The 13,428-nt window shown below is 29.1% G+C and overlaps 1 protein-coding gene across 2 annotated transcripts in view; it reads right to left on the bottom strand.

Annotated features, from left to right (window-relative positions):
* LOC107440233 (uncharacterized) overlaps nucleotides 1-13,428 on the bottom strand; it is a 513,892-nt gene that overhangs the window by 343,814 nt on the left and 156,650 nt on the right. For both annotated transcript variants that reach the window (XM_087165502.1, XM_087165503.1), the window contains one exon: nucleotides 8,725-9,092. In XM_087165502.1, coding sequence (XP_087021628.1) covers nucleotides 8,725-9,092 — 368 coding nt within the window. The remainder of the gene's footprint in view (nucleotides 1-8,724; nucleotides 9,093-13,428) is intronic.

Below are 13,428 nucleotides of genomic sequence, written 5' to 3' on the forward strand. Positions count from 1 at the left end.
AGCGAAAATAATTTTAACACAGAGAAATTGTTTAAAAATCAATTCAGTATCCTTTGAAAAACTAAACCAATATTGTTTTGTTTAGCTTTATCGGGAATTTTTTTTTTCTTGATGGAGATAAATTTGTGATCAAAATATATGTTTGTGAAGCACTGAAACATGTTTCAGCACAGATTTGTTTTGCTTGTTTGGTATAAATGAAAATAAAATTCCTAATTTGAGGGAAAACAAAAACAAATTACAAAAATGTGGAGGAAGCTATTTACATTTGCTAATTACTTAAAAAGTAATTAAAGGTGATAAATTTAATATTTTTTCTTATAAAATCTTTTATGTTTCTTTAAACATTTAAACATATGCAGTGTACTAAAAATATTTAATGAAAGTTAATTACATAGAAATCATAACTTCGTCCAGACATTGAAATGTTTGGTTTGCTTTCCAACATAAATATTCCCTTTACTTTGAGTTTCAATCATTGTGAGAAAGAACAATAAATTAAATATTTTCTCTTCCAAAGTAAATTACGTAATGGCACTAAATTAATAATCCGAAATGCATTATTTGTCATTGAGTAAATTATTTTTTTCTTCAAGAACTCGACGAAATCTAAACAAAGATACAAAAAAATGCATACTTCACAAAATAAAAAAGGCTCGAAACACTTTCAGTGCACGTCATAAAATTACCTTCGTTTTTATCAAAGAAGTAATTATTGAAAGAGAATGAAATTATTCCCTTTGGTAAAAACCACACTTCTCCATTTCGCCAAAGTCATTCATTTCTAAAAGACATCAGAGTGTTTTTAACTTTTTTTTCTTCTTCTCGCCATTGTTATTCTTTTGGTGGCTCCCTCTTAATATATAAGTAGCAGATAAAAAAAAATCGAGCCGGTCTCACTCATCTAATGGATACGTTAAGAATAATTCGATTGAGTTGAGTTAGAGCTGCTCTTTGTTTTCCAACTGTCAAACTCTATTTCACGTGAGGTGCAAATTGAAGAACCTTACAGGAAACTGCAGGGCAAACGATAATTTCATTATTAGGTAGAATGGTGCGGGGTGCAGGGGCTACTGCAAATAAAAACAAACAACAAAACTGTCTTCTACTGTAAGTGACAAAGATGGGACTGACGACTGTAATTGAATATATGTTGTAAAAGAGGTAACAAAAAAGAGAAATTGCTTATGCAGTTTCTTGAAGAAATGCATTTAAGCATAAATAACATTTAAGGAAGAAAAATACATGTCCTTTTTTTTAAACTCGTTTTTAAAATGCATCCGGATTATTTTGATGGTAAAAAAAAGAAGATTTTTTCTTGTATCTTATAAGAATTCAAGACCATCATCGTTTTGTTTCTGAGTTGTTTTAGTGTAGCAGGTTTTTCAAGGGATATACAAATAATGGTTTTCAAAAGGTGAAACTCTTGTTGATAGACGCAAATAAGATTAGTTTCTTTTGTTTGGGGATGATGTATGGGAAGTTTAAAAAATTCACTAGTCATTTTAATTTATATTTTTATCGAATAAAAAGATATAAAACTAATGTATATTGGTTCTGCATTTTTTTAAAATTTATTTTGAAGTTATTTTGTAATTAAAATTGCTACCAAGTGCGAAGTAGTAATTTTTAAGTTATAATATTAATATAAATCAAAAGCATTGCGTTAAAAAAGTTAGAAACAAAAAAAACAATATATATATCTTAAACATATTATATAAAGTAGAAATTTATGAAAGAGATATTAAGAACATATATTAGAATATTTCTAGATAATAGAGACTTAGTTATTATCGTTTTTATTTCTATTATGTATCAATATTATAATGCAATATAAAATAATTAAACTTTTATTAAAACATCGCTCCAAATAATTGCAAAAAATATTTTAAATTAATTTCCCATTAATCAAGAATTTAACAATAAATTATAATTTCAAAAAATGTTTAAAAATTGCAAGAAAAACGGTAAAACACACTTAGCAATTTTAATGCGCACATGGAAACATATTTGAAATTATTAATATTTGTTCAGATACTACTCAGACATTTATAACAACACAAGAGTTATAAATTGAATTTTTCTTAAAAAACATATGTGAAATGAATTTACATTCTAGATTAAAAACTACTTTTAGTTGTGTTTTAAATTTTAATGGTCGCATATTTAGACTTATGTATAATGTATGTTTCTTTCGAATATTACTCGGGTGTTTATAACAATGATAGAATTACAAATGTAAATTTTTGTTTAAAATAAAAATATGTTAATTGGGTTTATGTTTTGGATTTAAAAGTACTGTAAGGAAAAAGTAATTGTGATTTAACTTTCAATGATCATATAGAAACATATTTAAAATTTAATTAATTAATTTATGTTTCGTTAATATATTACTGAGAAATTTATAAGAATGCTAGAATTATAAATTTATTTAAAATAATATATATATATATTAAATGGATTTAGGCTTCAGATTAAACATTACTTTTAGTTGTGACCTAAAATCAACTACGATGATTTAATTTTATTAAATCACCAACAGAGCATAACATCTTTGTAAAATTCAATTTAGTGATGAACTGTCTTTTTCCTGTGATGTCACTAGCTTGAAAATTGGTGACAAGACAGATAAAAAACGTTACCCCAATCCCAAATATAAAAACTGAGCAGCAAGCTATTTTACAAAAAAAATTGAAATATTTCAAAAAATGCCTGAATCGTAGTGTTTTCAAAAGAATTGTTAAAATAAAAACTAAAAAAAACATGTAAGTAGACAGAAGGGAAGATAATTTGGTCAAAGATAGAAATTTTTTTCTCTGTAACTTCATGCTCTGAGAAATTTCTTTTGTGATGTTCAAAAATATACTTAAAATGGCGCAATGTCATCATCTGGAGAAGATTCTACTCTATATAAAAAATATTTATGTGTAATATATATCTTACGAAAAGAGGAAAAAGAAAACTAAATTTTTTGTTCAAACCTGGTAGCGCGTAGCTATACCTTGACGTTGATGGATAACAGCCATAAACCAATAAAGTTCTCTCTTGGCTTGACGCCAAGGTCGCCATTCAGCTCTGGGATTGACGCCAAATGGTTTGGAATGGCGTTTTACAGTTCTCTAGTTGAATTTGTAAAATGCATAACTTTTGAAAAAGTGAATTTAAATATATGAACTAACTGGATCATTTCCTTTAGTAAATAATTTATATTGTCTTGTCAGCGAGTTCGAGAGAAATTGAAAACTCATAGAAAAATATCAATAGAAAATATTCATGCATTTCAGATTTTATATGCGTACTGAAATGATAAAAAACTAGGAAATAAATAACGTTATTGTTTGGTAACGTGATACTTTTTTAAAATCATTTCGTTGAAAAACTTAAACTTATTTGTAAAGCAATGCAGAATTTTATTACAATGCTTTTATTAAATGAATTTCGTGTTTGGGCGGAAGTAATATTGTGAATGAAATTTCAAACACTTTTTAATAAACTGGAGCATTCAAGTCTTTGCTAGAGATCCTTGTATGATGATGATATTTTTATTACCATTTTTTTTATCGCTTAGGCTCAAATATCACAATTTTATTACCTAATAGAATTTATCTTAAGGTTAAATCTAGTCCACTTTTCAAAAAATAGAGTGTTTAAAACTTATTAAAACTTAATGCTTGATTAAAATGCAGTTTTTAACAATATCTTAACTTTTACGAACAAGAGTTTATGACTAGATTAAGTAATTAAATTAATTTTATTTTTATTTAAAATTTATCTCACTTTCCGTCAAGCCAAAGTGCTTAAATTTTAATGGAACTCTATGCCTGATACCAGTTGTAACGATTTCGGAAATAGTGATCACAAAATTTATCACCACCCACAACTTCCACTACTTCTAGACATAGAAAAATAAAAGTAAAATAAAACTAGTAAAATAAAACAAACATTCCAATTTTCACGCTTTTCCAGCAGATCTGTGTTTTACTTTTAGGTCTGACAAAAACACAATTATTTTCTTCGTTTTAATGAAAACGTATTTTCTAAAATCCTTATTTTATTACTTTTATATTATTACTTTGTGGGGGAAAATATTAGCTTATAGTCTAACTGGGAGTTTCCTTTAAATATTTTTGACACGACGAAAATTTTGATACGACCCCTTTTTCAGCTTAAAATTCGTCGACACTACCACACCAAAGTGTAAACTTGGAAAAGTGAGCAGTGCTCTGATGTTAACAAGAGAATTAATGAACGAGAAACCAGAAACTAGTTTTTCTTTCCTATTGAGCAGCTATGACGATTTTTTACCCTCATTCTTTCTCGTTGATTTTGTGTATCTTTCTCCCCCTTTTTTACATAACATTTTTTTTCAACGAGTTTAATCATTTTTCTTTCATCGATATTTTTTTTCTTAATTTTATTTTTGAAGGAACCTAAGTGTACAAAGAAGAAGAAAATTTTTAAACGTGGCTATGCGTGGTGGAATTCATTAGCGACTTTGATTCCATAAATTTTACTGCGTTGGTTCTAGACTAGCTATTAACACTGATAAAAGAAAAAATCGAAAAGATCCAATTTTTTTAAAGAAAAGTTTGAAATATTAACATTTTAAAATGAGGTAAACTGAAAAATGAAATCAAATAAAAGCAAGTTGCTTAATATTAGCAACATCATAGCTATTCATTAGATTTAGTAATCTATTTTTTCACCTTCTTATTCAAGCTGAGTATAATACTAACTACTATTTAAAAAGTTTTTCGATTAGTTATGAACAAAAGACATTTATTTAATCATATAATTTTCATAATGGATAAAAGTTTCTTTTAAAACAGCAGGGCATTAATTTTTAAAGCAAAATTTCATAAAAGAAATATACATTTTTATTAATTAAAGACGTTAGTATACATAGCTAAAGATCCCAAGTTTAAAAACCAATAGAAGATTTTAAAAATAGAGTAACGAAAGACATAAAGGGATGGAAATATGCTGCTTGCTGCCTTCTGCTTTGGGAACTAATAAGTTATCACCGACTTTGAAAATTAGTTACACTGCTCATCAACAGATAGAGCTGCTGATTAGGAAAAAATACTATTAAACTAAGTTGTTAAAATAATCATTATTCTAAACGTCTAAGTGAAACAAGTCAATGTAAGAAACTGTGCAATTTTAACTCCTTCCGTTTTTAAATGCATTTTCAAACTACCGGTCATTTTTGATAGACTCGATAATTGAATTGCATGTATGTTGAGAATCATGTAATGATGCAGGTCGAGAATCATTTTAAAAATATTTAATTTTTTAATTTTAAGAACATCCTAGGCTAAGTTTAAAGCGTAGAATATAATTAACGATGTGATTTTACATAAAATAATTGTTGTAGAAAAACGTTTTTTGTAAACAGCTTCTGATAGCTGTATTTTTTCACAGTCTGATTTTATTAAGTTTCTTAAAATGCATTTTAAAAGTATTTTTTTAATAGGAGATTTTGCAGAAAGGGGATATTAAAAATACTCAAATATGCAAATTAATTAGTGCATACCATATTTTAAGTTACAAAATCAGACACAAAATCGTACTTTCTCTGAATAAACATACTCTGAAGAAAGAAGGGTGTAATTTTGAATAGCATATTACAAAGTTTGATCGAAATTGGTTGAATATTTTTTTTAGAAATCGAATTTTAAAGAAGTCAAATATTTAAAATTAGGTTTCTCCAAACTATTCTGCCAATTTCGCACAAATTTTGTATTTTGCTAGGCTTTTAAAATGACGTAAAAAAATGTGTACCTTACAATACAAAATGTTTTGACTTTAATTAAATAAAATACGATAAATTAACAAATATTTACTAAAATTATTTTTTTTTTTTTTTTGCTTGGAATTACCTTTGAATAAACGAATTTTATAACTGTGCGCAAAAGTTTTTCAATTCGTTTAAGAAAAATCTCGAGATATGGCGAAATAAGCAAAAAGTAAAATTAACACTAAGGGTTTCGAACTTTTGATCGCCCTTCTGACCAAAATATGAGGACCATGTTTCCCAGATTGCGGCTACCCCCTATATGTTGGAAGTCAGAAACCCGAATCTGTCCTAAAAGAAACGATATGTTTATTCAGAGAAAGTACGTTTTGTGTCTGATGTCGTCACTTAAAATATCACCTGCACTATTTAATTTGCATATTTGATGATCACCCTGTCGAACCATTACGATTGTGTCCTAAAACGTGAAGATCCGATCAGTAGATCAAAAGATATTAAGGGCTGTCAATTTTTTTTTCGAACACTGTACGTATACTACGGTTAAGTGGTCTTGTGGAAGGGTATACTATACTATGGTTAAAATTGAACGGTGCCATGGTTAATATTGAATACTTTATGGTTGCCAAAATCTTAAGCATTATTATGATTCAAAGAATATACATTAAGCGTCAATTTTGAATGAATTATACTGAGAGTGAGTCATTTTATAAATATAGCATGGATATTGTTTAAACCATAAACACTCAGAACGTGTATGGTTTCGATGGTTTATTTGTCAATTAGTTAAATCTAACGATTTCGATATCACAAAAGATAAATCTGGCACTCAAAACTGTTTTCAAAAATATTATTAAGTGTTAAAATAAAACAATCAAACAAAGTTTAAAAAGTAGCGCAAAGAAAACACCCACTGAAACGAAGAAGTCTACAACTTATTGGAATAAAACCTAGTTAAGATTATTTATTGTAATGATAAACAAAGTTTTATAATTATCTTGAGAAAAAGGCACACCTAAACAAAAGCTATACTAAAGCTTATTCAAAGACTAAGAATACTTCCAAACATCTTTGGCTACACGCGATATCATCGTTTTAAAAACACATTTTAAGGATCTTAAAGATTACGGTAGATAAATACAAAACAAAATGGCAAGAAAAAGCCTAAACTAAAGCCGAAAATTTAGAAACCGTGACCGTAGTACGAAAGCACGAGAAATAAGCGCTGCTTCATTAAGTATAGTGGTAAAATTCCAGTTTTAAGGGGAAAACAAATTCCCTCATTTATCGCTGCTTCTTTCTTTTTACATTATTTTACCTTTACGCTCGTTGGCTGTTAAAAAAAGGCTCGAAAAATCCCGTTAGTGTCAGCCAATCAGTAGTGACATAAGGGATAAATTAGGACCCATTTATAAAGAAGGGGAATTTTACTAATGTTTAAAGCTTGGCATCGTCCCTGGTGTTCGCAAGAGAAAAAGTTATGAATACGGTTGTTTTTCTAATGAATATAGATGTTGCCTATTTAGTTTCGTGTTCGCAGAAGCTTCTGAAAAAATGTAACAATTTTTCTTTCGTCTACACAGAGTGATTTAGGAAATGAACGGTAAGAAAAAAGGACAGAGACATTTATTTTAAGAACGGTGCACGCATTCATCCTTACACTGCCAAAGAGCTAAATTAAACTGCGTAATCAGTTTCAAGAACAATCTTTGATTAACAAGTCGAAATTGAAAAATTCCATTAATGGAAATCCACGTATTAATCCAGGTTGACTTTTAAAAGAGACTTAGTTTTTCAGAATTAAAAGTTTCCTCTACGATGAATGTTTAAGTTTCATTTTTGAAGCATAGACATTTTTAAAATGTTTAATTTTTTAATATTTCCTTTTTTTCTATCACAATTTTACTTTTGAAACGTAATTTTTAAAAATACATAAATTTTTTAACATTTCCAAAATGTGTTTAAATTTGAATTTTGAAAATTTGTCAAATGAATTTTGGTTTAAGTGCAATTCGACTAATTTCAAGGTCAGCACTGCAGGTCACTAAAAATACTTTTTAAAAGAATTTATTACGGATAAAATTAGATTGATGGTTCTTTAAATTCCAGTTAATTAAGTTTTATTTAATAACGATGTAAATATGAAATCTATGCAAAAGTAAAGGCCGACAATAACAGGACTTGGGGGATTCCGCTTAGTTATGATTGGTATCAACAAAATAATCCTGGGGCTGCCCTGGAGCTAAAAGGTGATAAGAAACTGCAGACAGTTATCACAAGACTAATCAGTGGTCATGCCTGCGGACTAGCATTTGTTCAGGGTCAAATGACTTTCCTTGTAAGCCTAAAATGTAATGAGCGTCGGGTTACACCTGATGTCCTGTATGGGGTTAGAGAAGAATTCTATCTTGAAGGGTTCCGCGATGGTATATGATTTGCTGTCGGTGAATGGTCTTCTGGACTTTGTCTAGCCTTGTTCTGGGCCAAGTGGAATAAGTAACAACAACAATACGATGTAAATGTGAATATGGGTCAACTCGTTCCATAGCACCACGCCACAACTTAAATCTTCATTTGACTTATTTCATTTAACCTCTCTAAATAATGGTCCTTCATCATCATACTTCAACTAATGAACTTTTTTAATACAACAGGTAACATAATTTCTGGATGGCCTTCAAAATAATTATTGGAAATTGTTTTTTGTAACGTAAGTAAAAAGTGTTGCACCCATATAAATTCCAAATGAGTGAGAATCACTTTAGCTACGAGTGTCACCCGTAGTTTTACTTCTTATGACACTCTCTTCGTGTCACCTCTTTCTCAATAGCATTCAAAATAATGCAAATGCTTTCATTATGCATGCCATATATAGTAACCAGTCGATAAGATCAAAGCTAATGATTTATTAAATAAAATCTAAATAAAATTAGTTTTACAATTTTACCATAGAAATGAAACCTCCTTACCTTGCAAAAAATGAGGCAGCTGCCGAGGGCTGAGCTGCTCCAAATGTACTTGGACATGGTGAACTAAAAGATGTTCCTTGAAGAAGGGAATGATGGGAATAGCCAGAAAAAGATAATGAATGCGGAATGGATGAACAACTAGAAGGCATTCCCATGCAGGAAGTTCCAGCATGACTGGGAGAAGCATTACTACCACTGCTAGTGGCGCCACCAATTGGTGAGTATGGACTCGCCATAGACAGTTGATGTCTTGGACTGCCTAGTGTTTGAGTCATATTGTGCTCTTGTAGGGCTTTCTGGCTCATAGGGGTCTGAGAACTGGACGGCCCCGAGGTTACAAAGGATGATAAGGTCGAAGAGAGTATTTGCTGTAAAGTAGATTTCATAATAATTACTTTATCAATCAATCATAATAATTATTATCATCATCATAATTATTATCAATCAATCATAATAATTTTCTATAAATTTCAAAACAATATAAACAATAATTTTAAGAGATTCTAACGCCACAAAAAATGTCATCATATACTTTAGTGTTATCTTGCAATCTTTCAAGCAACTCAATCAAAATAAAAAATTACGAAACCATGTACATATGATTCCCTTATGAGCTTAGAAATCAAAAATTTTAATGAAAAAAATGTAGCAGGGAACTTTAAGTGCAAAAGATAAGTCTATGTTTTGAAATATTTCTTCTTCAAAATTAATAAATATATTCAAAATTTACTAAAAAAATCATTAAAAAAATTGTAATATAACTATATGTAGATATAACAATGTCCGCAATGGAGGTTTTAGTATTAGAAATTATATTAGTTTTAGTCTTTGAAATGCAAAAGGAAAATTAATTTTATAAATTTAAGTACCGAATAACGTATAATTTCAGTTATGTTGCAGCAGTTCAATGTAAATATTTTTTGAATACATAAATAAATTATCTTTCTTGCAAACATTATTACTGGATCTTTAAAATGAAAGTTCATCGCGTAAAGTGACAAAACATAAAGTATGTAGTACTATTGTGCATGTAAGTTTAGTATGGCTTATTACTTTACCTTTATAATACTGACGTGGTATGTAAATAAATCGTATAAATAAAAATTTAGCTTAAATTACTTTGTAGAAAATAGACATAAAGGTCTTCCGTACTTTATTTGTTGTGAGCAACCTGCTAATTAAACAGAATTTCATAGGTAATCATTATAGTGGAAAATATTGTCAAAGATAATTTATTGCTAAAAATTGTCCAAGGAAGACTGTTAAGTTTTTAGTTTGATGAAAATTATATTTAATAAGAAGCTATTCGCTAAGTAACAAAATTTATTGACAGTTAAGAAAAGTCCAGTAAAAAATCCTGTATAAACAAATTATATTTTTTTATATTAAAATTGAGGTTTCATCAAATATGGACATTACTGCTCCCCAAATCTTTGTATTTTAGCTTCGGATAAATTATCTAACCAGAGAAATCAACTATCTTCTCCGAACAATAGTTTCTTTCAACACTCATTTTTCAATAATTTTTAACTATAATACATAGAATAAAAAACATCTGGTTGAAGCTAAATAATTTTTTTTTTAAGGATGTATTAAGGTATTTTTATAGGATGTAATGAGGACACGCGCCTGAGTGTCACAGTGTCGAAAAACAAATCCAACCCACTTCAACCTTTTTCTGAATAATTATCATTATCATAAAACATATCTAAGTACATTTTAAAATATATATAGTACATATGTTACTGTGAATGACCAAAACCGGTGAATGTTGACAATCACATAGTCGCTTTGGTGAATGTCCGAAATATTTATTACATCCGATTCGATATTAGTTTATTCGTGGATATAATTACATTTATTCGATATTTTAATACTTACTGACGATAGATTAGAAGAAATATCAGTGTTTGGAGTATCACGCAAATATATGCCAGGCAATGGCCCTTGACCTTAAAAAAATATCAGTGTAGGGTATACCAGGCAATGGCACTTGACCTTAAAAAAACATCAGCGTAGGATATACCGGGCGAATGTATACCAGGCAGTGGCAGTTAACTGGACCTAGTATATATTTTGGACATTTACCAAAAGTCTAGTCATACTAGGTCCAGTTAAGTGCAACTGCCCGGTATACATTTGCCCGGTATATCCTACACTAATGTTTCTTTAAGGTTCAGTGTCAATGCCCGGTATACATTTGCCCGGAATACCCTACACTGATGTTTATTTAAGATTCAGTGTCACTGCCCGGTATACATTTGCCCGGTATACCTTACACTGATGTTTTTTTAAGGTTCAGTGCCACTGCCCGGTATACATTTGCCCGGTATACCTTACACTGATATTTTTTTAAGGTCAAATGCCATTGCCTGGTATATATTTGCCCAATACTCCAAACACTGATGTTTCTTCTAATCTATAGTCAGTAAGTATTAAAATATCGAATAAATATAATTATATGAAAGAAATATAATAATATCAACGAATAAATTAATATAAAATTGGATATAACAAATATTTCGGACATTCACCAAAGCGACTATGTGATTGTTGACATTCACCAGTGAAAGTCGATATTATCCAGATTTCGGTCATTCAGAGTAACACATATACATCTTAAAAGTAAAATCTTTGCTGTCATACGTTATGTTGTTATATTTTGAAAACAAAGTATTCTTATTAATTCTTATTCTTATTAATATTACTTATTCTTATTCTTATTAATATAATAGTTTTTTTTTATAATGTAACAGTATTTATGTAATATTAGAGTATGGTGTGGAGTTTTTTTATGATGTAAAATTTTTAATGTAAAGTTGGAGTATGGTGTGTCAGTTTTTTCAATAATGTAAAACTGTTAATGTAATAATAGAGCATGGTGTGTTGGGTTGGTTTTATAATGTAGCGTTACAATTTAAGAAGCGAAGACTATTTGTGATAGAGATACATAAAATGTAGTTACATTTTTTCTTTTTTTCTGTTTAGTTCTGTAAAATATAATCTGTAACCGATTTTTCACAGGAAAGCAAAATTATTACACACGAAAAAAAAGTTTTTCAATGGCACCCATGAAATTGAGTTATACATATTTCTCATAAATATCTCACTACTATTGAAGAAGTACATAATACCTCGCACAAAGAAACTGAGTTTCTACTAAAAGAGTAGCCTCTAACTCAGTTTACTATTTCAGTTTTATTATCCATTTATTCGTTCATTCAGTTATTTCATAAACGACTACAATTCACGCACCTGGAAAATATCTACTTCAGGAACTGGCAAAGAAAAAAACTTGAAATAAAGAGATCTCAGAATAGCTCGTAAAAGAAAACCATATTTTGAAAGCAGTTCAATAAAGGATTTAATCATAACACGCGCTTTTTATTACTTTATTATATCAAAGGAATTAATAACTTTATTTTTTTCCAGGAGGAATAGTAGTCTAGTAACTCAAACACACGCTTTATTTCAATATTTTATTTTATTTGAAATTCACTAAGCATATAAGAAAAGTTTCAGTAAAAATAGTAAGATATGAAAAAATAGGAATCCGCAAATTTTAATTACATTTTTCTAAAGAATTTAAATTAAAAAGCTATATACATTTCTTGAGGATATTTTTTTTTAAAATTAAAATTCTTAATATAAATGTTTAGTTAATGTTTAGGAGTGTTAATGTTGTGCTTCCTAATAAAAATTGCTAATTACCTCTCCTGTTTTGGTTCTGAAGTAATTTTAGGACTGCTAACAAGTTAAAATTTAAGTCTTTCAGATTCGATCCTTTTTGAAAATGGTAGGAAATTTAACTTGCCTTGCGTGACCATGGAAACATAGGACAAACCAGACACACTTTACACTTTAGACTTAAGGATATGTCCGTTATCAAGAACACAATAAATGATCAATTGTTGCACATTGTTGGAACCTCTGGCACAAATTCAATTTCGATAATGATAAAATTAATAAAATTATTTTCAACAAGGGAACACCAGGTTCAATACCACCAGAGGTATTGATTAGTTATGGGAACTTGGAAGATTTTGTGACCCCGACTGATTTAACGTGCACCAGTCACCATTTAATACATGGGTATGAAAACAGTTACAGAAATATGAGAATTCAATATGCAATGAATAAAATAATGATTACACATTTACACACCATTCTTCATTTTCTGTTTAAATTGTCCGCTCTAAGTTTTATTTATTTTTATCAGTATTTCACACTATCTATTAAAGTTTCTTTGTACTTACAGCAGGCATATAATAAATCGACGCTGCTTTTACCGACTCAGCAATAGTTTCTTTTTCAGAAAATTATCTAAAAGTCATCCTTGTTCTACGTCTTCGGTCAGGTTCATGAATAGACAGAATTTTCCGTCGTGTCTCATTTGCACAAAATTATGCAATGATATATTTTGTTCGGAATGTGGTTACCATTTATTAAACCATTATGACCCGACGAAGAGAAGAAAATGAGTCTTAATTATTTTTCAAGCACATGGTAGGGAGCTGGTAGGATATGGAAGCACAAAAATATCACGACATTAAAAAATTAGATGATTTTGAAGTTATATAAAATAAACAGTATTTTTATTTATAAAAAAATGGAGACCTTTTTTTAAATATGCATACTATAACTGATATATAATGCTACATTGTTATAAACTATTATTATAACTGTCTAATTTGCTGTCGCCTC

This window comes from Parasteatoda tepidariorum, chromosome 6, assembly GCF_982258835.1.
Source record: "Parasteatoda tepidariorum strain Cologne lab strain chromosome 6, Ptep-v5.0, whole genome shotgun sequence".
NCBI lineage: Eukaryota > Metazoa > Arthropoda > Arachnida > Araneae > Theridiidae > Parasteatoda > Parasteatoda tepidariorum.